The sequence below is a fragment of the Dermacentor andersoni genome, chromosome 11, assembly GCF_023375885.2.
Source record: "Dermacentor andersoni chromosome 11, qqDerAnde1_hic_scaffold, whole genome shotgun sequence".
NCBI classification, from domain to species: domain Eukaryota; kingdom Metazoa; phylum Arthropoda; class Arachnida; order Ixodida; family Ixodidae; genus Dermacentor; species Dermacentor andersoni.
Genome location: NC_092824.1, coordinates 69,287,445 through 69,312,816, shown reverse-complemented (window position 1 = coordinate 69,312,816; position 25,372 = coordinate 69,287,445). Strand labels below are relative to the sequence as shown.

General features: G+C 45.4%; 1 protein-coding gene and 1 long non-coding RNA gene across 2 annotated transcripts in view; one reads left to right on the top strand and one right to left on the bottom strand.

Moving 5' to 3' along the window:
* The window catches only part of LOC140214027 (uncharacterized), a 57,346-nt gene extending 37,409 nt beyond the window's left edge, over positions 1–19,937 (top strand). The window contains exon 3 of the long non-coding RNA XR_011890937.1: positions 19,853–19,937. This is a non-coding gene — a long non-coding RNA (uncharacterized lncRNA). The remainder of the gene's footprint in view (positions 1–19,852) is intronic.
* Positions 1,643–25,332, bottom strand: LOC129381428 (uncharacterized). The gene is made up of 6 exons (XM_055064288.2): positions 25,121–25,332; positions 23,697–23,767; positions 19,834–19,960; positions 9,765–9,841; positions 6,733–6,859; positions 1,643–3,904 (listed from the first exon to the last, which is right to left on the bottom strand). Exons 2-6 carry the CDS (start codon positions 23,712–23,714, stop codon positions 3,711–3,713), a joined length of 543 nt encoding a protein of 180 aa, XP_054920263.2. The 5' UTR covers positions 23,715–23,767; positions 25,121–25,332; the 3' UTR covers positions 1,643–3,710.
* Positions 25,333–25,372: the final 40 nt, after the last annotated feature.

Sequence of the window (25,372 nt, the reverse complement as noted above, 5' to 3'; positions counted from 1 at the left end):
AGCGACGTCGACACGATAGCAAATTGGGAATGGCTGCTACGCAGCTGTGACTAACACCCCTCGCATAACCACAATATGTCTCCTGGCATTGTGCCTCTTTTTGCACCATCCTTTACCTGAGTGCACGTATCGGTTTCGTACCCCTCCTAATTCTACGTCAGGAATTGCTCACGGATAATTCGCGAACTGTCCTCAGCAGGAGTACAGGACGTACGTGCGCGAGTAGCGTTATCGCCGCAGCGATTCACCCGTCAGATCATCTCAACCGTGAGCTTAAGTTCATGAGACAACAGTTACATTTCTTGTATATGAAACTATGCAGAATGTAGAGCTCAGATTTACAGTTGCAGAACTGTGCACCCGTGAGTTAGCGGTGATGCTCTATAAATGTATCGTGTACTACTGCAGACGGATTGCTGATTCACCTGCAAGGCAAGGCGTGGTATACCAGCGGCGGAAAATCTTCCTACATCTACCGTAGACTGTAGTTGTGCCACTAGACTGGTAGTACTTCGTATTCTATGGCTCAGCGCCGGTGGCGTCAGGAGTTCTAAAATGCAAGAAAGATATGCACATGAACACTGCGGTCTGCGGTGGTTATGAAAGGTAACTGAAGCTCGTAGCTGAAGCCAACGTTTCGACAGGGAGACGGAACTCATGAGGACTAGACCCCTTTCAAAGAGAGACGCTTGCTTGTAGAGTCCTTCTAGAGCACAGACGTGTTGCTTGGAGCAGATCACGCTCGCCAAGTATATGTATTCTTTGCTTCCTGTTTCTCTTTTGAGATACCTGCGCTAAGCACTACGTGAACAGAGTTCGCTATTGTGTGGGTAATGTGCTATTTGTATACCTATATTTATTGTTATTGTTGTTCACATGGCTAATGCAATTTTATGATGAGGCTCAACTCCTGTGGTTTGCATTTTACGTCTTTTCCAGTCATGGCAGCTTGGCCGGTGTCTAGACTGGATTAAGTCGTTTAGTTTGAACATCGTTGAAATAATAAAATATAAATAAAATGAAGAAATAAATAATGAATGAAATGTTGGCAAAGGGAAGAACTGGCCACAACAGCCGCAGTAGCGTTTGAAGACAACCCCTCAAGGCAAAGCAACGAAGTTCGTCATTGTGTTCCATATGAATTTAGTGAATGAGAATTTTGGCTTTGGTTTTGAACTTTAAAAAAATTCCGAAATTGCCAATCTTATAGTAGACGGATAAAATAGTTATCATTTATGGGAGGATTTCCAAAGTATCTACTAAAGAAATAGTTTATTTTCGAATGCTCTGTAGTACATCAATTTCGGGCCCGTATTTTCGATGCCCGTTGCTTCCGTTAGGAATTTCGCAATGGTTTTGGCCGGTTTACGTATCAGTCCGGCGTAAACCAGTTCCTTCAAAACCGCAGATGAGGAAAAACGCTTCTATCTGTTCCAACTGCGTGTCGACATGGCTGAATTAACAGTGTATTTCTGCCCTGAAGATCAAGGTGTTCTCATTGAACTTCAGCCCGCTCCTTAAACATGACGTTCAAGAATGATTGTGGAAATGCTGTAATTGATGAAATGGTGTAAAAAATGTAAGCTACGAAACCGCAGCTTTTCACAGTTTTTGTTGTTAAACATAGCTGTTCTTGAGCAGGTTTCCGGTCAGCTTTTCAGATCTCCAAACAATAATTTGCGAATGATCGTGGCTTCATTGGTTTTTGCAGCACACGTCGGTACAGGTGACATGGGCACTCGCTGTGGTGGTTGTCTGGGGCCACGATCTTCCTTGTCTTCTGGGGCAGAGGTCCGTACTCGGGCGGTAAGGTTTATTCAGTTTCCACGACGCACCTATATGCGATATCACGTTGTAGTGACGGCGAGCAGCACAGCTAGAACTTTGATTCATGAAAGACTTTATTGGGCGAACCGGAACCAACAAAACAAGTTACATTCGGGCGGAACGACAGTGCCGGGTACATGAGTCGATCGTTGAACAAATGATTTGCGATTCACGAGTATCGGCTGTTAATTTTTTCGTAGAACGTTCCAGCGTTCTCATTGGCACTCACGTGTCTTCCTGAATGCAGAACTGTATTCGAGTGTACGCGTGCAATTTGATTACACAAGGCTCGACAATTGCAGAATGTCCTGATACACGCTGGTACCTCATGCCCTGAGTTGTAACTTAAAATTTGTTATTCTGTGAGACGCGTTCACTGGAAAAAGATATAGAAGTACGCGGGCCAATACTATTAACTAAAACCTGTATCTCAATCGTCCTGTAGTTGCTCGCAGGGATACGTTTGTCACATCAGGTTTAAAAATTCCACAGCTGTAACTAAAGTGGTGCGCAAGTCAAAAGAGACGACTTACGAGCGAATAAGCAACTGCACGTTGAAACTGGCAGAGGTTCTAGCTATATATAAGAACAGTTAAAAAACTCGATGTGGAAGATCATGTATATTTAAGCTCCAAACGGTTTCAGTCTAATACAGTCTCACTGTTGTCATCACCATGATAAAGAACAAAAATCTTCGGTATGGGTACAAGAGCCGTGGAGAGAACAAAAACACTGCGTTTATTCAAGAATATGTAAGGGAAATAAATTTTACCATACCTGTGTCTATATATTGTGAAAGCTGTCTCTGAAAGGCCACTAGGCCTAAGGGCTTCACTTATTAGCAGATATTAGTTTTTAGTTGACAAGAACACAGTGCCTCCTTTTTTAAGGGTTCCTCACGTGAGGTACTCCCTTCTATTCGCACGGCAGACTCATTAAACGCATGGCTAGTTAAAGCTCATTTACTAGTACTGTCAAAACGCTTGCACAAAACTAAACGAGGAGTCAAGGATCTTGTGCGAACATCCAGCGATCTGGTTACACAAACACAAAGTTGCAGCCCATTAGGGTTTGTCTAGAAAGGAGTTTGCTAAAGCTTCGTCGGCGAGACAACTTAGTTTGGCAAAGAGTTAGCTCTAGTCAGGACCTGCAGTTAACTTTGACACTGCAACATCCCAAAGTCTGCTGGAGACGACGTTTTTGTCACGTAATTTCGAAAAATCAAGCGCCATCCTTGACGCTTTGCATTTCACTCAGTAGTTTTAAACGTGAAAAGAAGCCCGTCTGTCGACACGACGCGCTCGGATAGTTACTTGCCCCTGTGGGACAATGTAAGCGTTATTTTCCTGCACGGCTTCATGGTCCCATTCCTATGCAAACACGTGGGCGATTGACTTCACTTGCGCACTAGTCACACTGTTAGGATTGCCCACCCATAAGCGCCACGTGATGTGCAATCAGTTGAGCTGCGTCTCTAAACGAATCTACACACAATTGGCAACTAATATTCTTACACAGATGTGCGTCTAGGTTTCCTTTCTTTGCGGACCGAAATCCACAGTGCTTGCACTCGTACGAGATTTTACCCTAGTGAGTTCTTTTGCGGTGCCTTCGGAGATCTGTGTTCCACTTAAAGGAGTGATTACATATGTCACAAACGAAAGGTCTGTCGGAACTATGTGATTTGAGATGACTGATAAGGCCGTCTTTGTTATTGAATGGTTTAGTACATATTTGGCAGATATGGAGTTTCACTGCTGTGTGAATCTGTTGATGTTTATAGAAACTCCCCCTATGCGCGAATGATTTCTTGCATATTTCGCATTTCAAGGGTCTCTCGCCTGTATGCGTACGGTAATGTTCAGTTAGACTAAAAGCTCCGCTTAGCAATTTACCACATGTTTCGCATTTGTGGCTCGACTTCTTGACAGATGATTGATCACGTGCTCTGAAAGTGGGGGCTGTATCACCCGTGTGTTTGTTGGGTTGCCCGGGTAAGGTGTCCTGTCTGCTGGAAACCTTTCTACTGGCACCGCAGGACGCTTGCTGTTCCCTTTCTCCGGTTCCAGTAGCATTCCTGCACGGACACAGGCAGATTAGTTCAAAATGGTCGACCCTTTCTATGGGACGACAAAAACACATTTTGACCAATTGAGAGTTTGACAAACTAAACCGCCCGTTAGTGGTAAGACGACTCGCTCAATTTTAGCGCTAAGTTGCTGCACTGGTATATAGCGCTCGATGGGGGCTCTAGATTGTCAGAAATTGAACACTGGTGGTTTCGGTGGCCTGTGATGCTAAACTTCAAATTAAGAACTTTCCTCGTTCGAGATGCAAGGAGTACAGAGGCCTTGCATTAACTAATACATCATGTATATCCTACACGGAACCGATGCAGGAGAGTAGGAATATCTGTCAGTGATAGTAAATTAAAAAACTCGTATTAAAAGTATTAAAAACAGAACTCCGTCTTCAATACGCTCACAAGGAGTATTCAGGCAAAAGTCCAGAAAATTGCCCTCGGAAGTAAGACATTTGTCATTGAATAAGACTGTTTTGCGTCGGCTAAAATACGTCTCCGTTTTATGGCGCAGCTCTTAATGATCCGCTCCAGCGGCAAGCGTTGGCGGCGTAACCGAGCGAACGAGCGGAACAGAGAAAGATGAAAGAGCGAACGCGGAGAGGCAGAAGACGCGAGCCCTGAACGGTCGAGAGGCGGAGCCCAATGATAGCTGCCCCTTCACTGATATAAGCGCGGAAAACTGGTTTTATCCTGACCCGCACTACCACACCTTTCGTGCTAGCATCTGGTCTCAGCCAGAGCGCTCATTTCGTACTATTGTCAGTTCGCTTCGGCTCTCGCTCCGGCTTAATTTTTCTTTGTTCGGTTGTCTTGAATTGCAATTGTTTTGCGATGGGGTTGTATACGCCAGCGACATGTGTAGTATCTAATGTAAGCCAAGCAACACCAGCGATTACACTGAATCTTTCGATCAGTTATTTACAAAACCCGTCGCGCTTGACCTCTGCTATGTGTCCTTATGGAAATATTTGCCTCCATATATCGCGAAATGAAAACACGTACATAGCCGTTCTCAAATTTCGCATTATGGGCTATCCTAATGATAGGTGATTTTTTTTTTAGAAAAGATTGGTATGCTACGTAGTGTAAAAACAGTTTGGCTGCATGTTACACTCTTCTAACACCTGAAGACGAAAGCCTGTGGCACCCGTGCTAATGCATAACGTTATACGATATAACGGGCCAGGCCTAACGAGCCGCAGTATGAAGTGAACGTATGGCACTGTAGGTAGACTACCTCAACGTCACATGCGACAACGTAATGCAATACCTAAAGGTCATTTCGTTCTTCCTTTCATTGGCGCTAATTCGTTCATTGTTACGGTAATGTACTATTGTGTAGTTCTATTTATTATTGTTACTGTTGTTCACATCACTCATGCAATGTTACGGTTTGGTTTAACCCGTGTGGTGTTATATTGTACGTCTTTTTTAATCATGCCAGCTTGGCCGGCATCGAGATCTGATTATTTAATAAAAAAATATAGCTATCAATCTAATTTTGTTTTATCGACACAGTTAAATTCCGGCAAATGTATCCATCATAATTTCTATTTAGGTTTGCAAGTGGAAAAAATTATGAAATCACTAAAAAAATCATTAAAAGCATAGAACTTGCAATGTTACCTACAGGAAACGATATATCGCAGTTATATTTGCTGCATCTCTTTGGCAATCCCAGGTGGACAAGTTTTTTTCTATCAATTTGCAGTTTGCTGTAATCGATACATTGTATTCGAGAACTGGCGCATGACCCATACATACCCATAGCATAGAAAATTTCATAGCGCTGTGTAATACATGAATTTTGTGCAGTTTACAGGTGTTATTTGGTGATGTTGGCTGAATTAATTTCATTGCTGAGTTATAAAATTGTAATCTTGTTACTCGAGTTTGTCAATGCTTTCTCAAGTATATGACAAATCTAAAATGCAATTCCATCAGTTACGTCCGTCTATAGTTATGCAATGTTTGAGCACTGGTGAAATCGAGACATGCAAGTTAACGTCAGGTTTACTATATATATCTTGCTTTCTCATCGGACACAAAGAAGAAGGGCTCATTGGGATCAAAGTGGGGTCATCTGGGCTGCTCAGCGTGCGGCCACTTGGTTACACAAGTACTGCAACTTGGCGTCTTATCGGTATGAGACGCGCATGCGCACTCCGCCTAACGTGTCACGTGTCATAGTTACGTATCGTACAAAGTGCGAACTCCCTCTCAACGACATGCTCAAGCTCCTTAACGTAGCGCTATGTAATACTTTTGAACCTGAGCCCTTCGGAACGTTATGATGGAGGTAAAAATATATCGAATATAAAAGTAAATCTAGGTTTTACGTACCGAAGCCATGATCTTATAAGGCACGCCAGAGTGGTCGACTGCAGATTAACCTCGACCACTCTTCTTACTGACGGCATTCCCATGCTGCATTGCCTTGGTAAACTTGGCCATAACCCGGTTTCATCCTATGAGCTTTGACTCCGATGAGCATCTTTCCTTCACAACCTTTATATATTGCATAATGGGGAGTGAGTAAGCGGGTTAAAACTTGCAAGTGTGCCGCAAATTGCAGCGTGCCATGGGGTGTTGCCTCCTTCTTACTCTGTCCATGTGTTGTCGCGCTGCTGCAACCGTGTAGTATGTCAAAGCAGGCTGCGCCATCCGAACGTTCAAAACTGCTGATGCAGTCCCGGTTTCAGTCATCACAGCTAGCCCTCCCAAGGAGAAATTACCGAGTGGAGGTACAATTGTTCCCCAGGTCGCCGCGCCTGTCTTCACCGAGTTGCTTTGCAGTGGAACTTATCTAAATGTGAACTCACGAGGCGCCGTGTTCAAAACTGGCTGATGCATCCTCCATGCCAGCACGGCTTGTGCTGGGCCTTGGGTTATCGATGCTGCTGATGGCCCCCAGGTGCAGGTAACTAGTGCTGCCATTGTCAGCGACACCTGCATGGCGTAACAGTATAGTAAAGGATTGACGTAATAGTTCTGCGGAATCCCGCAAAGTGGAGAGAAGTAATTAAAAAAGGGATAACGAGACTTCCACCCAAACGTAACTAAGTGCTGCAAAGGAAACGCATACGGGTTCTTCGGAAGAAAAGCTTCGCACTGGAAGAAAAATTGTCCTGGTCCAGGACTTGAACCCGGGACCACCGCCTTTTCGTGGAAGCCGCTCTACCATCTGAGCTAACCAGGCGACTAGCAGATAGCAGGACGAAGTCGAATGTATGAACTCAGAAGCATAGGCAAGATGTTGACGTAATAGTTCTGCGGAATTCCGCAATGTAGAGAAGTAACAACATTGTTTTAGAATTATTTACAATATAGAATTTAGAATTATTTATATTTGTTCAACTGCGAAGCACTTAATTACGTTTGAATGGATGTCTCATGATCCCGTTATTATAGTAAATAGGTAGTTATTATAGTAGTTATTATATTTCTTGATTATATATTATGTATTATAGGTGTATATTTGCCGTAGTGCAACAGCAATTCTTGGCAAATGAACATTTCTTTCTGATATATGGTGCAAGGCAAGAAGCTTTTCTTTTGGGAGGGGGGGACCTTATTGCATTGCTTCCGTACGGGGTAGTTTTTCTTTCTGCAACTATGTCTTGAATGTATTCAAGAACTTCGTGGCCTTGAGAAAGTTGAGCACGATCGAGATTGTGCACTCTGGTGGGATTCTTCTGAAGACTCATGTTATATCTCATACCGCGGGCCAAACATCACACTGGTCAAACTTAAAAACGACATGTCGGGTATTGCTTGTCGAACCCATCGCGCAATATATTTGCTGTAATATCCAGTAATAAGCGCCTTAGATGTTGCACGAAGTTCTTCCTTATTGTTCATCTATTACGAGCAATAGATAGAGCCCCACGCAGATGAGGACAAAGAAAAGAAGTGAGAGGATGCATTTCTGCCGGGGGAATTTAAATTCTTGTTTCATGCATGCCCTTAAATTATTGACCTATGAGAGATACATGCGCAAGACGAGGACGTATTCGAATTTCAGAAACTCATAATCCGAAGCCTACTTGCGAATTCCCGTATGTGAAGTTCCTAAGAAGGCATAATCTGTAAGCTGTACATGTTTAGCAGCTCACTACAAAAGCGAAAACGGCTGTACTCCCCTATGTCCCTTGTGTAGGCCATTGACAGAATATCACAGAAATAGAACAAAATAAGATTGCGGAAAGCGCATACGTAAGAGTCATGTTGCAGACAGCACATCAGCTTATAAGGTAATGCAGAAGTGCTGCTTCATGAGGAAAGCTACTTATAACTATGCAGCGGAAAGCCGCAGTGCGCATTAAAAGCGTGGACTGTATGGACAGCGCTGCAAGGATTGTAGCTAGGTGCGCATCTTCCCTATAACTGCGCTGACATTGCGTGACATTGAAAAAAAGACAAATGCGAGAGACTTCAAAGGGCGGAAACTACAGCAGAACCCTCGTTGAGATGACCATCGATGCTACTGAATTTAGCATTAAAACTGCCGGGACACGCCGTATTGTTGAATACACCTTTGTTTAGAATATGAAATGGGGGGGGGGAAGCGAGTTGGCTAAGAATGTTTATGGCATTGTTACACGCACATGTCTGAGTCTCTGCGCCTTCGTACGTCACATAAAACATTAAACGCGGATTTTGAACCACCAGAACTAAAGATTTGACTTTCGTCATCTTTGAGTTCGAATGAACTACACTTTGATAGCAGAGGCGTAACTAAAGCAACTCATTTTTAGTGTCTGGTATTCTCAATAACTCGTGCCGTTAAAGTTACAACGTTCGTCAGTCAGGCCTGCGGAAGAGATTGCACAGATACTGACAGAACGAATAATGCTTGATGTGTGCAAAGAACGCTAATCACTTAACAAAAGTGAACATTCAGTTTGGAAGGCCGGTGTCTCATCATGGCATAGATTTTCTCGTTAACAAAGCGTTACAACTTTGAAGTAGTGGCACACTCATTGTAAATCGTTGCCTACTCTGGCTGTTTCTCTGTCAGTACGAATAAGCTTAATGTTTCCGAAGCGTATAGTTGGGTTAGTATGTAAATATTTGTGGCGACAGAGCGCAAAACACTACCCAACAATTTTGTGTCGTTTGGCGTTACATTTTCATTATGCTTTTTAACGTCTTTTATGCTGCGTCTTTGACTTGGCTTGCTTGGTGTGAAAGAACCAAGAGCTTCATTATAAACTGCTTTAGGTTGCCCCGAGTTGCCTACTGTTACTACTACAGTCGGCCGCAACAGGATACGTCGGCTGCTCGTAACCTGTTTGCTTGAGCAATTATCGCACTCTGCCGAAAACGTGACAGCACCATTACGACCCTCCATTATATGGACCAGAAGCGTAGCCATAATTGAACATGAGACTGAAATTCGTATCAAAAAATTTTTTTTGTCTAAGTTTGATCGGTTTAAGGGGAAAATTGTCATGGTGGTAGTACGACAAGACCACCGAGATTCTAGCTTGGCAAATAAAATGGCCGATTCCAATTACGAGTGAATTGATCACGCCATGGAATGCTGTACGGTCTCGGCTTCTGACGCGACCATCAAGGAGCGTGCCTTTGCAGTCGACCGAAATAATTCGTTCAAAAAATTGCACTGCACGCCTTCTGTATGAATCTGTATGTATTCAGTTGCGCACAGATTTCTTAGTAAGGACAGCTATAAGCCCTCCCATGCGGAAACCGTCTTGGCGGTGCTGCTAAAGTGCATCCTCGTACGCAATTAATGCACCGCTGCCATGGTAACCGTAGAGGCTATCTCCTACGTTCGTTGTGAAGTGTCTTTGCAAGTTGCACCGGTAGCGAATGGCCATCGTCTACGTACCGTCGACGTTGCAAGTATCGTCGGTAATCGCCCTGGTTTGCGTGTAGCCCTGGTAACGCCAGGCGTCCTCAGAAAGTCTGCAATTATGGTCACATAGTTAACACTGTGGCCAAAAAGGTTGACAATGTTTTAATAAAGAAAAGTTTGGAAAGAGCAAAGTACTGTTTTGTAAATGCGCTACTTTCAATGTTTCATTCTCCCTAAAGGCACGCTATGCTGGCTGGCATAGAACGAATGGCAACGTGTTGTACAGAGAACTGATCCGCCATAGTCGAAACGACACCTTCCCTTGCACGAACACTGTCAGCTGAAGTGTTAAACTGCTTACAACGGGTAGGATGCCTTCGCATATTGTTCGCTATATAAAATGCGTGCTCCACTTGCCGCAGTAACATATTATTAAAGATAATTTCGTAATGAAACCGTTGCTGCATGTAAACCTTTTTTTTTCAATAATGAAACACGTTGAAGCAAAAATGAGACTATGCGGATGGTTTCTGCAATTAGGATGCCAAGCAGCGCTTATTTTAGAGGAATACATCTTTGTACCCACCTTTTATGATTTGGCACCCCCGTGGTGAATGTCGCTTTTTCACGCCAATTACATTCATGACTCGCGTATCCAGGAGCTATACGGAATACTACATATTTTAACCTTAATTTAAGCCTTAATTTTAACACTTACGAACAAAATGACGAGTTTCAATGAAATATTGCTGGACTAGAATGGAGCTAATAAATATTATTTTCATGCAAGGCGAAGTTTGCTTCTATGTCACTCGTGGAGCCTGCCACGGAATTCATTAAAGGATATAGTTTATTGTGAGAAAGCAATGAAATATATCCTAAGACAGATACAATGCTGACCCCGAAAATAGCTGAAATGCAACGTGCTACTGCATTTGCTCACAAATGCAACAGGTCACCGTAGAATACCATGACTTTCCACTTCTACATCGCTGTAGTGTAAAGTCGCCCCAGTTCCCTCTCTGAAAAAAACAAAACATTTAGAACCCAGTAAGCTAAATTTAGGCTGTCAAAAACATTAAAAACTGAAACACCTTCATTGCTCTCGCAACTCAATTACGGATTTGGGGGGTAGCCCTTAAACAACACATGTAAACAGAAGAGCAAACGTTTTAAACCAAGTTGTCTTTTCATGGACCGGGCTATATATTTAGGAACTAGGATTGTGCAGCCAGTACCTAGTAAGTCACAAATTTTTGTTTTAATTGGCAAATGACAGCATTGCGGGGCACTTTGACAAGTTGTCTTGAAAGCACGGTTCGGCCCAGCAAGCGTTCACTGAGGTTAAGCTAATTCGGAGGTTTTTAGTGCAATAGCCACGACTTCATGAAACGCATGCCACAGCTGTAAATGCAGCATAAGTTTTCACCACCACAGCTTCTGCAACGAGCACGTAAATGCAAGTGAACAGCGGCCATCTTGCATGGTAGTTTCATTGAAATTCGGCGGTCTCACCTGGGATTGAGCACGGGACTTCCAGCTATATAGCCAGCCGTGGTGGGTGTGCAGTGTAGTATTGGTACATGAACGAAACATAGTATTTTATGTAACTACGCTTGCTTAATGTGCTGAAAAGTCTTATCCCGAGTGCTAAACAGCTGGCTTTGCGCTGAACATGGCAATATTTTCGCACCACCCTTGCATCGTTGCGTCTTGATCTAAAAAAGCCTCCGATTTCAAACTCCAGCTGGGTGCCAGAATGCTCTTTTAGGTGTGAACAAATGTACAGATAATAAAGCCTATCATATCGGTCGTGTCTAAGGGTGAACATATTGAATGAAAAATGGACAAGCGGTAAAGCTCACGTTGTGTAGGCACTCAAAGTAGATGAAGCGTCTTGGGTACCGTCACGGCTTGTACGTGGGTTGCTTCGTCCGTCACACTAAACACAGGAGGCGTGTATTCATAGCTGCTTTCTTGAGCCATGCCTGATGTCTCGATGTCCCATAAGTGGCGTGTGTTGTCGACTGCGCGATGTAGGATCGCCGCGCATGCGCTTCTCAACGCCAAGAAAGAACTAATAAAAACTAATAAAACTTTTGTCAATTTCGAATTTCGATTAACATGATACCGCATATCTTGAAAAAACGAGACGTTTGAGTCCGCCACTAGCTTGACGCTAATGTCGAAGTTTTTGACCGCCAGCAAAGGCGCCCCGATTACCCGTGCTATCTATCCTCTAAATCAGCTAACCAAACTAAATCTCACTTACTACGAAAAAAAAGTAAACTTATCGGATGATATCGCTACTTTTATGTTCCTCTCAAAGTGAAGTGCACATCCTTTTGGGAAAAAATTGTTGCTATTGTAAGCATTCGTGGAAGCTCAGTAGGTATACAAATAAGTTAGCCCTAACTAGCCTATGATTACCAGAACTATGGTGTTGGTCTACTGAGCACGAGGTTGCGCCATCGAACCCCGGCCAAGACGGCTGCAGTTCGATGGGTTCGAAATGCGCTAAACCCGTTTACTTAGATTTTGGTGCACGTTAAAGAACCCCAGTTGGTCTAAATTTCCGGAATCCTCCACTACCGCATGCCTCATAATCAGAAAGTGGTCTTGGCGGCTAAAACCCCAGAATCTTTTTGATTGCCAAATGCTGCAATTCTGCTTAGTGCTGTGACGGTCTCTGGTTCAGTACAAATGAAGCAGGTAGTTCTTATCACCCTACGAGTGCATTGCGCTCGCTTTGTTCTGTTGCCCACAAATTCCAGTACTGTCTTCGCTAATACCTAGCAATACAGAACTGCGACTGCTTCGCAGTCAAGGAGAAGATGGGGTTCTCATAGCCTTCTACTTTGTTTAGATTTCAATGACTATGAGACGTTGCAGGAGTTTACATGTAACAATGCATACGTGAGGCGTACAAACAAATTGAAAATTAGGAGTTGTTACGACTAAAAGGAAGTACGCGAGAAAAAGAAACGCTTTTGAGGAAAGGGAGAGGAAAAGGCGAATGCCGAATTTTCTCGGATGGGTCATTCGGGGTGTATGCAAAATCCAAGCCAATAACGTGGAGGGCGTCCTCCGAAGAACATTAAAAGGCCTTGGCTCTGTCCTAATCGTCCTAACTGTCCTAATCGTCTTTCGTTCGGACACGGCTAAGCCGCGCACGGTAAGGTGACGAAGGATCCAACCTCAATCTGAGACCCCCGACTGCATGGAAACGGCATCGTAGCGTAAATACAGCGGAATGGATATTGAAATGTAATGTATTAAAATATTTTTTCTATTTCTTGAATACTATCGAGATGCAATGACTGGGTGGCTTTCGACTATTCATAATTCTAGTCCACCTGAATAAGAGGTTTTTACAGTGCAGCTGTTAACGCCTCGTTGGTTTTCTGTTGACGTTCGCAGCTTCGCCAAGCTGGGGGAGAGATTGCTGAGAGAGAGGGAAAGCAGAGTGTAAGAAATAGCTTTGCGCAGCATAGCGATGCAGCGAGGGTCGGCGGAGTCTAGCGAGGGAGAAAGAGCGGCGCGGCGGAGTCACAGGTGGCGTGACGTCTTTGCTCTCAGATTTAAAGAAAACAAAAACGAAAAACCACGCGCTCGTTTGTTTCGACGCTTCGCCGTTCTCCCTCACGGCTTGCAGAATCAAGCGTCTTCCCTTTCTTTCGATCACTATTATCCTCGCTTCGGCGTACTTCAAAAGGCTACCAGGTACACGAAGTCGGAGCTAGCATGCATCAGAGCGAAGGGTCGGTGGTGCAGCGTCTGGCAGACGACACCCACGCATATGGCGTCTCAACAAATGGCTTCTGCTGCGGCAGGCGCCTGCAATGGCGCACACCCCTAACCGAAACGTCCCACAGAAGAACACGGCATCAATTTTTCTGTATCCTTAGCTTCGCTCAGCTTCGCTGGTCCGCGATGTTTGCGATAACAGAGCCACGCACAATTTTCTTTAACTGTCGACGAAAGTTTCACTAGGACGCGGTCTAGCCTTTGATATTTCCACTTTGAAATGACCGCGAAAAGCACAGTAGCATGAACCACGAGGAAACCAACAGTTTATTGAGCGAAACTATGCCCACAAAACAAGTTACACTGGGGCTGAATGATAGCAGCGAGCACATGCCTTAACCATCGGAAAACTGATCTGCGGCTCAAGCGAGTCTGTTATTTATAACTGCTTAGTCGAAAATTCCAGACTAATTGCATGGGCTCAAGTACCTTACAGTATGTGGAAAATATTCTTGTCACGTTTGCAATCCGATCGCAGCAGGTTCCACTATAAGTTAGACAGCAGACAAAATCAGTGAGGATGACCCAGAAGGTTCTGATACATGCAAGCACGTCATACGCAGAGTGATGACGTAACACTTTAGGCGCTGAAACGCGTTCACCGCAAAAAGATAAAAAGCACACGTGTCAACGCGCGTACCTAAAGAAGTATCGTGCCCGGGCAACAAGAACAAAACGATAGCGAAGACCAAAAGAACACGTAGTAAGCAAAATTAAAGCAATTAAATCATGGTTAGCTACGGTAAAACCGCTTACTGTCGCAAAAGTTGGACAGCTTACGGGCATGTTACTGGCTTACGGGCCATGCGCACATCATTGTATTTTTGTGTCGAGTCCGAAATAACGTAGCTTTTCACTCAGTCCACGTCGGCTTAAAAGGCTGCAAACCCAATCATAGTCGCCGGCCTGGTATTCGACGAAGCGTGGTCGAAGATTGTAGCATTGTCTGACCGTCCTTGGCTGGTGCTTGATGCGCAGGCGGGCGAGTTGTCCTGATCCTGCGACGGAAGGGTGATTCTGCGACGCAAGGGTGTCTAGCACCTCTTGAGTTCGACGTACGTGCTCATTCCAGTCGTCCTTGTCAGGTGGCCTCCAGATGCTCGGACTTGGGTTCCTTGCCATGTAGACATAACTGTCATTGACTGTGCGGTTAAGGATTCATTAATGGCGGAGTAGTCAGGTCCTCTGTCCACTAAAGCCGCCACTGCGCTGCGACACCGTCGATGTTGGTGGTTCATAGTCTTACCTTAGTTATTTGGAGGTGTCTGGCTATGGCTCCGTGACACTGTCCCACTGCTTCGTGGGGTCGTCAGGCATCCTTTACGGAGCGTGGTTTTTTCTTCGAAGCTTCTTCGAAATTGCAGCGCGTTGTTTCTTCGTCGTGAAGACTGATCTTGTGTTGGTGGTGGATGGCCTTCTGCACTGCAACGAACACCAATCGAACCTCCTTAGGTTGCTGTGTTTAGTTTGAGGTATACAGACGACATATCACCCACGTATTGGCCCATTGTGCCCTGGGCGCTGCAATGAAAAGCAGTGCCTTGGCCACGGCGATCGAGAAAGTCGTCGGGGTCTCCGCCGAGTTCCAGCCAAGCAGTCAGCAATTTCACGGGGTCATTTGCCTTGCTGTTGGTGCAGAGAGTTGAAGGCAAAATGTCGTAGTGCCATCTCACGCTATGGGTGTAGGCGATAGATTGGTCCTGTTTCTCCGCAGTGGCAGCAGATCGAGCAGTCGTCAGGTACGGGCGCGAAGGAACCTAGTGCTTGAATTTTCCACCTCGGTGAGAACACTAGGCAACAATGACGCCGAGTGCGCTTTTCCAACGTCTTTTCGATGCCTCTTGCTTCCGTAAGAAGTTTCGTAAGGCTCTTGGCTCGCTTACGTATCAATCCGGTGTAAACCACTTGCTTTAAAGCCGCCGATCAGGTAGAACGCTTTCAGCTTTGACGTGTGCGGTTCGACGGGCCGAAATTAACAGTTGATTTCTGCCCTGAAGATCACGGTGTTCTCATGCAACTTTGGCCCGCTCCTTGGCACGACGCTCGTGAACGTTTTTAGATATCCACTGCGAAAATGTGAAAGTGCAGCTTGTCGCAGTTTCAGTTGTTAAACGTACCGCTTATTGCACAGGTGTCCGGCCAGCTTTTAAGATCTCCAAACCGATACAGGAATAATCGGTGGCTTTCTTGGCTTTTGCAGCACACGTGGTTGCGGGTGACACGGGCACTCTCATTGTGGCAGTTGTCTGGGCCACGATCTTCCTAGTCTTCTCGGGCAGAGATGCGTACTCGGGCGGTTGTTGTAGCCGTCGGCTAGCTCGCTCGTACATGACGACGTTATCTTTATTTTCACGCCTGGTATGGTTTATTCGGTCTCCACGAAGCACCTCTACGAGATGTCACGTTAGTAAACGGAAAAATCAGGCATCCACCTGTTCGTAGCAACTGCTACAGCTGCTATTTGCAGCAGTAGTCACGAACGGGTGGAGGTCTGATTTTTCCCTTTAATAATTACTTCTCTCCACCTTGCGGGTTGCCATAGAACTGTTACGTCAAACATTTCACGTTGTAGTGACGGTGGACCACACAGTCAGAAAAACCGTGAGTCATGAAAGACTTTATTGGGCGAACGGGAACCGACAAAACAATTTGCATTTGAGCAGAAAGATATTACCGGGCACTTGAGTCGCTTGTTGAGCAAATGATTGGCGATTAACGAGTATCGGCTCTTCTCACTTTTTCTAAGAAGATTCCAGCATAATCTTTGGCGCTCACGTGTCTTCCAGAATCCACAACTGTATTCGACTTGCGCGTGGAATTTGATTACAAAAGGCTCAACTACAAAATAGAAGAAGGATAGAATCGACGCACCAGCATGCATCAGAGCATTCTGCAATATTTTCATCAGGCCCTGAGCTGTAACTTCACTGGAAAAATATATAAAAGCACGCGAGTCAGTAATGTAACTAAAAATTGTATTCGACTGGTCCCGTCATGGATCGCAGGGATACGTTTGTCACATCAGGCTAAAAAATTCTACAGCTGTAACTAGTGTGGAGTGTTAGTCAAAAGAGACAACTGCGAGTGAATAAGAAACTGCACTTTAAAACAGAGAGGTTCTACCTCAATACAACTATCAATAAAATATTCGCAGGGGGAGAACACATATCGTGAAGCTCGAAATTACTTGAGTCTAATATAGTCTCACTGTTGTCATCATCATGATAAAGAACAAAAAAGATAGTGGGTGCGTACATATTAAGTGTGTTTCCTAAACACACAGGGCTTTTAAGGATTGATAAATTATGGGGTCTTAGGGGCTAAAGCCACGATTTCATTATGACGCTCGCCGTTGTGGGGAACTCCGGAAAATGAATAAAACGAAGCATTAAGCATTAAAATCTCCCGCGAGTATAAGGCTCGGGAAGCAGGTCAATGGGATTATAAAATACTCTTTTCGAGATAATGGCTCGGGGGTATATAAATGGTACATACAGTGACCAGCTTATTAAACAGAATGGCCAGAATTGACTCTGCCTAAAGGGACGTGTTAAGGGCGATGGATCAACAAGCTACCGCTTTGTCCGCAACTATTGGAACACCGCAGGAGGCATTAGCCTCGTTGCGGTCTTTACGATAGATTATGTATTGACGTAGAAAGTTTGTCTGTGCGGGTTTCAGATGAGTCTCTTGAACACACAGCAACCTTGGATTAGGTTTTTGTAGTAGTAGTTCTCTAATGTTGTCGAGGTTATGTAGAAGTCTTCGTACATTCCACTGTAGTATTTGTGTTTCCATTATGATAAATCATAAGGGTGCTGTGTTTAAGAGAGTGAGATTAGTTCACGGGCCCTTTGGAGGCGCCGTGACGCGAGTTTTGTCTTTTTTGGAGAGATCGAGAGTCTCGCCGCTCCTGAGGCGCTGGTGGCGCCATCTTGCTGGTGGCTGTGTCCATCCCCTCTTGCGAGTGCTTTTGTGGACGTGAAGGTCTCAGTACGTTGGACGAGACCTTTGAGGCCACCTGCCCGGAGGTGGATGGCCCCTAGTGCTGGGGTCGCGGGCCAGCGCTTGCTGCAACCACCGCAGGGGCAGATGGCGTAACTGTCGACTCACTGCTTGTGGGTCGGACAGCCGCCGGAAGCCGTTGTGTCGCTGCCCCCTGACGCGTCACATCGGCAAAGGTGTTCTTTGGTAGGAGGGATAGCCGCCTGCATGCCTCCTTGAAACTTATGTTCCCTTTTACTGAATTTTAACAATTCCTTTTGTTTCTTCCAAGATGGGCACAACCGCCAGTATGCAGCGTGCTCACCATCACAGTTTACACAGTGGAGAGAGTTTTCACAAGAGTCAGAGGCGTGCTCATGAGCACTGCATTTCGCGCAGGTTTGGCGACCTTGGCAGCTCTGTGAACTGTGACCGAAACGCTGGCATTTGAAACTTCGCAGGGGATTAGGAACGTATGGCTGAACACAAAGCTTGATATACAAGGCCTCGATGGACTCGGGCAGAACACCTGTGCCAAAAGTATCAGGTGCTTGGTCTGTATATCCTTATTGTCACGCCTCATCTTAATTCGTTTAACGTTGATGACGTTCTGCTCCCTGAAGCCCTCCAGTAGTTCAGCCTCAGTAGGCTCTAAGAGATCATCGGAGACTACGTCATGGGTGGTATTCATAGTACGATGCGGAGTTACTGTTACTTTGGCGTCTCCAAATGATACTAGATTGGGTGACTTCATACTGTTTCTGGTTGCGGAGCTGCAAGAGATCACCGCTTGCCATCCTGGATGCTTTATGACCTGTTCCAAGAACTTCGGTGAGAGACTTAGGCACGAGGAATGGTGAGATTGTTCGCATGGGTTTGTCTGGTTACTCAGAGTTGACTACGTGGAAACGAGGGAAATTTTTTTTTTCATTGGCAAAAAACTAGATGACATCATCCGTGCGCCCCCTTTTCAGGGAGCAATCAGGTAGTGGAGGGAAAGAACTAGCCATAAAAGAGTGTAATCTCGGAAGTAACGCCAGCCACCCACCGTGGAGTCCTAGAAGGGGACGCAGCAGGACCTAGGAAACACGGCCTGCAAAAGCCAGCTGTACATTAGCTGTCCTGTGTGTTTCCTTCTTCGTCCCTTGTCGTTTGCGCGGTTACATGACGCATTCCAAGTACATAACCACTGTAACCAAATATGAAGTAACCTAGGTTGGCTATTCACACAAGGTTAGCCCTTGCTGCCTGGAAAAATTGTAAGTGAAGCAAGGAGAAGACAGGAAAGATGGAAAGTGAGAGAAAGATGAAGGTTGGAGGCAGAGAGAGACAGGAAAAGGCAAGCACCGATTTTCCCCGGATAGGTCAGCCTCGGGGTGGTCCTCTATGTGAAGCAGAGGCCAAAGCGGTGTGTTGCCTCCGCCGCGGTGCCTAAAACGTCCGAACACCCGGCATCGGCTCAACCCAAAGGGGGACTCCGGAATAATTTGGTTTACCTGGGGCTCCTTAGCGTGCACCTAAATCTAAGTAGAAGGGTGTTTTCGCATTTCGCCCCCATTGAAATGCAGCCGCCGTGGTGGCCGGGATTCGATCCCGCGACCTCGTGCTTAGCAACCGAACACCATAGCCCCTAAGCAGCCACAGCGGGTCGCAGCACTTTTGGACTGTTTCTAAATAGGTTCTTTGACATCATCTAAATTGTGTACAAGACTGCTTACATTCCTCCGCAATATTGGTGTGTACATATTGCAGAAGACAATTGTACTGCGTGTCTGATATAGGACAGCTAACTTAGCTTACAGAGCCTTTTTCGTTCCATATGATGCAGGGTTACATTGGGTTATACGGCTCGAAGTGAACCGGTGCTGCGGTTCGAATAGGAATTGTGTTCAGCGCTCTTCTTGCAAGCTGTGGTTTGGCAAAGCCTCCCCTTGAGTGACAGTATCTTTAAATGCCACGAGCCTAGAAGCTGATGAGCTCTTCTTGGATGGCGGAGCAATGCAGGCTGCACCCGCCGAAGGGGCTGGTTGCCTAACATTGGCCACACTCTTCGTGGGCGAGTCTGCTGCGGCAGGAGCCGTTTACACACCGCATCAGTATACCGCACGGCACGCTTGAAGTGTATTCACGCGTCTTTGAAACCTCTTCACGCGTCTTTGAAGTAGACGCCTTCTTTTGCTCTTACACTTATGATCTATTTTTCTATTTTGCGTGCGGCATAAAATCGGGAGGGAGCTGCCCGGTCGCCATTGCAGATCGCTCAATGTCTGGGTTCCATTATGTCGAGAAATATTTCGAAGTGTGGGCTCACCTCGCGGTGTCTTTTGTAGTGGACGATACTTGCTCGATGCCAGCGTGGCTCGTACTGGGCCTGGAGTGATCGGCACTGGCGGAGGACTCCACAGGCGTGTGATTGGTGCTTCCGCTGTCAGTGGCATCTGCATGGCCCCCCAAAAAAACAGCAGAAGTGTTCACTCGTCGCTATGGAGACGTCATTGAAAGAGCATGAAAAATAAATGTTGGCATGCAAAACGTTTTAGTTCGGCTTTAAAATAGAGAAGGCTGACTGCTGTGTTGGCGTATGCAGCGCGCTCTTTATTTTCGAAATTCTGGAATTCGGTGCTCAGTGCACGAAAGAGATTCGCATTGACGTAACAGACAAGCACGGTGAAAATTACAGAATGTTTATTATTCTAAAAATAAATACTCGGTTTTAAGAAAGAAGAATAGAAAACGACCGTGTTCTAAGCGAAAGACGACAGGTCACAATATTTTAGTGGGCTACAAGAGTCAAATCTATGTTTCCGATTTCCAGCAAGAGGCGTGTCCCATGCTTCAGTAAGGTCGCAATGAAGCATATATTAAATTCAATAAGCAGGCTTTGGCACACAACAAACTTGCCTTTACCAAGAAGGACACGTTCTCGTTATTGTCAAGCTGCTTATTTAGTAACGCACAAAAGAAAACTTCAGCGCGGAGGCTTCTGTCTAAGTATCTGGGAGCAGAGATATTGTTTTTCTCGGTCACGCTTGTACCATCCTTGATACAGGCTATGGAGTGTGAAAGAAAATAATCAAGTCTTGTATCTGCCATAAACTAACTTATTGGTCAGACAGTGAAGGTCTCTGTAAAAAGTATTGAAATCGACAAAATTGTAAAAGTGAATATCAGGCTTGCAACTCTGTAATTGAGCAATAAATACGATATCATAATACTGGAAAGTACTTTTACTAATACCCGTAAATTGCCAAAAATTACATGCAGTGGTCTGATGGTTACCAGAAAGTTATGGTTAGGTCTTTTGAAAAACGCTCGGAAACATTTGTCATTTCTGTAAATTGTTACTTCATAAATCAAACTTGGCCACTATAGATATCCTAAACAATGCGGTTAACAGGACTGCGATATTTGTTATAGGATTAGTTACTAAATTGCTGACATTGTAGTTCAAATGTTTATAAACTTGCCAATTTCCAGAAATTCCGGCATACCATCCAGGCCCTAAATAGATAATTCCTTGACTACAATCACTAGAACATTCTCAAATTGAATGAACATCGGCCATGTCAGTCTAAGAGGTGTTCCTGAAAGCATTTCTGCATTTTATGTGTTGAGCAGAAAACTCTGAAATGTCCCAGAGATGAAGCTCCTGATTCAAATGAATATTGTTTCGAAAGCGTGGGTGGTGGAGCGAAAGCATGGCTGCCTAATGAGGTCACCAACCCGCATGTTGACACTTTCATTACGATCGAACCCCGATAGCCACTACATTGTATAGGTCAACGGGTTGTGTGCAAAAGGGCACCTGCCGGTTCTGCATGTCACGTGTTCATTTCTAGCAGTAGACAGCTTGATCGGGTCGTGGACTAAGGAAATGGTGATTGAACAAGTGTAAAAACTTCATTCAAGCTTGACTACCCCGGAAAAACCTTGTCTTGATGTAATAGATGCAAGCTTCAACCAATGGTGGATTATTCTGTAAGAGCCTGGCTATCCGATGCATATATTTACCTACGTCTGTAGCTGAACTTCCTAAGAATGCATTTTTAGCTATCAGCACAATATTAACTAATTATAAACAAAAAGTGGCTGTGATCCTCCGCACGCCTTCGATACATATCACACTGATTAATGTAAGCCACCCAATGCGCATATTCGAGGGTGGAGTCGCCGACATCTGATAAGATGGAAAAGACGGGCCGAATTACAAGTTGACAAGGCAGTATCGTTGAACAATGTAAAAGCTACAACTCCGCCACGTAGCGGTAAATACAATGAGCGCATGTTTTACAGAACACTAATAAGGCGGGCCTGCTTTTCCGTAAGGTAGACAGAGAGCTGTCCTAAAGGTCCCCTCACCAGGTTTGGCTGCCGTAAAGACACAAACGCACCTCTTAAGTGGTGGCTACTACGTGTCGAACGTATAAGCGACTGCGGGGCAGGGCATAGTTGCAATTTTCAACAGTAGGCCGCGTGCTCTTCCCCTGGAAGTGCCGCGCTTTCAGAGGGCCGGTCAAGGTCCCACAAACAAATACATCTGTGCAATGCGAACTCCTCGCAAAGGCACCGACCACTGCATGGGAATGAGGTTCGTCATTCAATAACGGAGTGCGCACAAACAGATTGCCCTACGAAAAAAATGTATTGGAATAAAGAATTAAGACAGGGCTCGTCACGTGAACATGACGTACGCCCTTTGCTCCTGTAGGGAAGGAGGCAAGGAAGGAACGCCGCTTGAGGGCGCAATTTGAGGTAGAGGGGGAGGGTGTCTGTAGACAGTGACAGTCGCCTGCTGATGCCACAGTAGCAAGACAGCTCGATGTCACCTATGGTGGTGGCGTTGGCGAATTGTAGCAACAGGTGGGTTTAGCCTGGCGATCAAGGCCGGCAATTGCTCTGCCCGAGCGTCTCTTACAATACCGCTGAAGGGTTTCACCATATGTGCATCAAACGAGTTTTTCTTAATATTTCGATAAGGAGACGTGAAGTTTCTTTGCGGGCTATAACTGATCCCTCAGGAAATATAAGGTGTTGCAGGCATACATGCGGAAGGTCCTGTTTTTGCAGATTCTTCCGGAGAGCGTCCCTTTCATCTTCGAATTTCTGGCAGGACCACAAGAAGTGCCCAATGTCTCCTGTCTTGTTGCATGCCGTACAGTTTGGAGAAATTATTCGCCCCGTCTTAAATAACCAGGCCGGTGTACTGGCATATCCTGTCCTTATTCGATGTAGAAGTGAGGCTTCCTCTCGGTGAAATCTCTTGGTTACGCAGGGCATATGCGGTGGAAACCAAAGTGACCCAAAGTGATTTCGAATGACAGATTTTTTTCAATTGATTACTCTTTAGAAGCTTGACTTTGGGAGGATGATCGAGCGCTAAGTATGCAAGCGCATCAGCTTTTTCGTTGCCAAAAATGCCAATGTGGAAGGGAATCCACTGAAACTTTACTCTAAAGCCTGTGTTGTTGAGTTCTTTCACGAGGGCTAGTGATTTGCAAGGGAACTTGAGGGATGGCAGACCACGGTACAGTTGTTGTAACGCGGCCTTGGAGTCCCTAAGGATAACCAAATTTTGCGGAGGCAAAGTCTTTAGTTTCCGCAGAGCAGGAGATATTGCTACGCCTTCCACAACTGTCGAATGTCACCTATCCTCTCCCACAACGAATGCACTTGAAAAACTGTATTACGAAAACGGCTCGCTTGACAGCGCCTTGGCAATTACCAGTGTACAAATGAAATTTGCAATGGCGCCCGCCAGGAGGCCCTTTAAAGACAGGATCATCTAGCAAGAATTTAATGTGAAGAATAAAACTTACGGTTGGCTTGCTACGCAATGCAAAGCTTGTTACTCTGACTCAATTCCAACACGAAATCGAAGGCAAATCAAGAAGCGTCGATTGCCTTTACGAATTAATTCATCGCGTTGAAAATGAATTCATTCGAAACTTGACGCACGTAGAATATGCGTAGTGTTGTCTCTGTAAGAACTCAATTCATCGGCATTAATTTCACACTATGACTGCGTAAGCACAAACCGACATGGTGATCCTAGTAAGGTGTCCGTATGACCAATAAATGCACCGCCGTCATGGTCGATGGAAATGCTGCCTCCTCTGTAGGTTGTTAAGCATCTTCGTGAGTGGTATCGATGGTTAAAGGCCATGCCGTACATACCATTGATGTCTGTGGCATCGGTCTGGCTGTTCATCACCTCCCAAACATCATTGATGTACTCGTCAACATACCTGGAATGAGACATACGTATTGGCCCTTGAGACTGCTCTCCCATTTACAACAGAATAAATCTGAATAATGTTTTGGGCAAACAATTTGGAACAAGCGAACTGCTGCTTTGTTAATGAAGACTGTACCCGTAATGTATCATTTTATCAGAACGATCATTTTCTGGCCGGTATAGGGTGAACGGCACGCTCTTAAATTGCGCAATTTCTTAAATTATGACATGAAGCATGAAATATAAGAAAGCAACGAATGATGCTAAAACAAAGTTACGAAGGTGCTAAGCTACAAGATCACGAGATAATTATGTACTGCCATCCCCTCCGAGTTACCTATTTTAGCCTACGCGCGTATAGCTCTATGACATCATGCGAGTCCACTGGAAAGCGCTAGTCATACACATCGCGACAGAACTGCCGCGCCATGAGTGGTGTGCGTGAACGTTGCACGAGCGCTTAAAATTACGCATTAGGTAACGCAAGGTTATGTTAGGTTTGGCTGCGTTATATTAGCTCTCGTACAAGGGCCGCGCCAGTCGACCTAGTCGGTCGCCCAGCCACGTCCGTAACAGCTCTGCCAGCGTGCGACCACGCATCTTCAGATTGGAGGTCGGCAACTGTTCTCGCCATTTCACGATTACGTTCGCACACTCTGCCAACGCGGCCGTCGCGGCGTCCCGGTAGCACTTTCCGATTTACCCGAACACGGCATAAAAATGAACACAGCGTTCATTTCGAAGATATGTGGTGTTTTTCTTCAAGCGAACCTTTTATATCTCCTGAAAAACGAGTACCAGCAAAGAATTTCAGAAGTGGGCTCAGTTGGTCACACATGTCTTGCGTTTTTAGCAAATTGTACTATTTGTGCGATGTTTCGTGAGGCTCCTGGAGTGTGCTCACTCGACCGCAAGAGGAAGTGTGATGTACTATAATATTTATTTATAGCCTCGTGTTTCACGTTTCAAAAGCCCGATCTCGCTATGACGGCCTCTCGGAGGGATCACGGAATTTCCCCACGTGGGTTTCGGTAATGTGCACGCAAATCCAAGTAACGGAGCCTTCTTGCGTTTCACAATCACTGATGAAAGACCACTGGGCTGAAACATTACCGGTGTTGTCGAGCTAAGCAGCGCAACAACCCAGCCAATGGGCTGCTGCTACTATGATAAAAAATTTGCCTCCTGTAGAGGCACTTCTCGTTACGATGACCTTAAACACTGCAGCCACGCTGCCTGTAAGTTGTCCTCGAAAACGCCTACTTCGATGTGGGAACTACTGCATAGCTCTTAAAGTCGTCATGCCATGTTGTTTCTGCGGCTTAAAACATCCAACGAAATTTTCACAAGCGGGAATACTCACGGGGGGTAATCGTCGGAAGTGCCTAAAGCACCCTCGCCGCCTTCACGGCTTGTACCCGCGGTTGCTTCGTCCATGAAGGTAAAGGTGGGAGGCGTGTGTCCACCATTTCCTTGTTCAGTCATGCCTTATGCTGACGCTCCGGAGTACTATCGTCTTTCTGAGACCGAAAGTTGTTGAATGATCGCGCATGCGCATTCTGCACCAAGGATGAAAGAGAACAAATAAAACGTTGGGCATTTGGGCAGCTCGAAG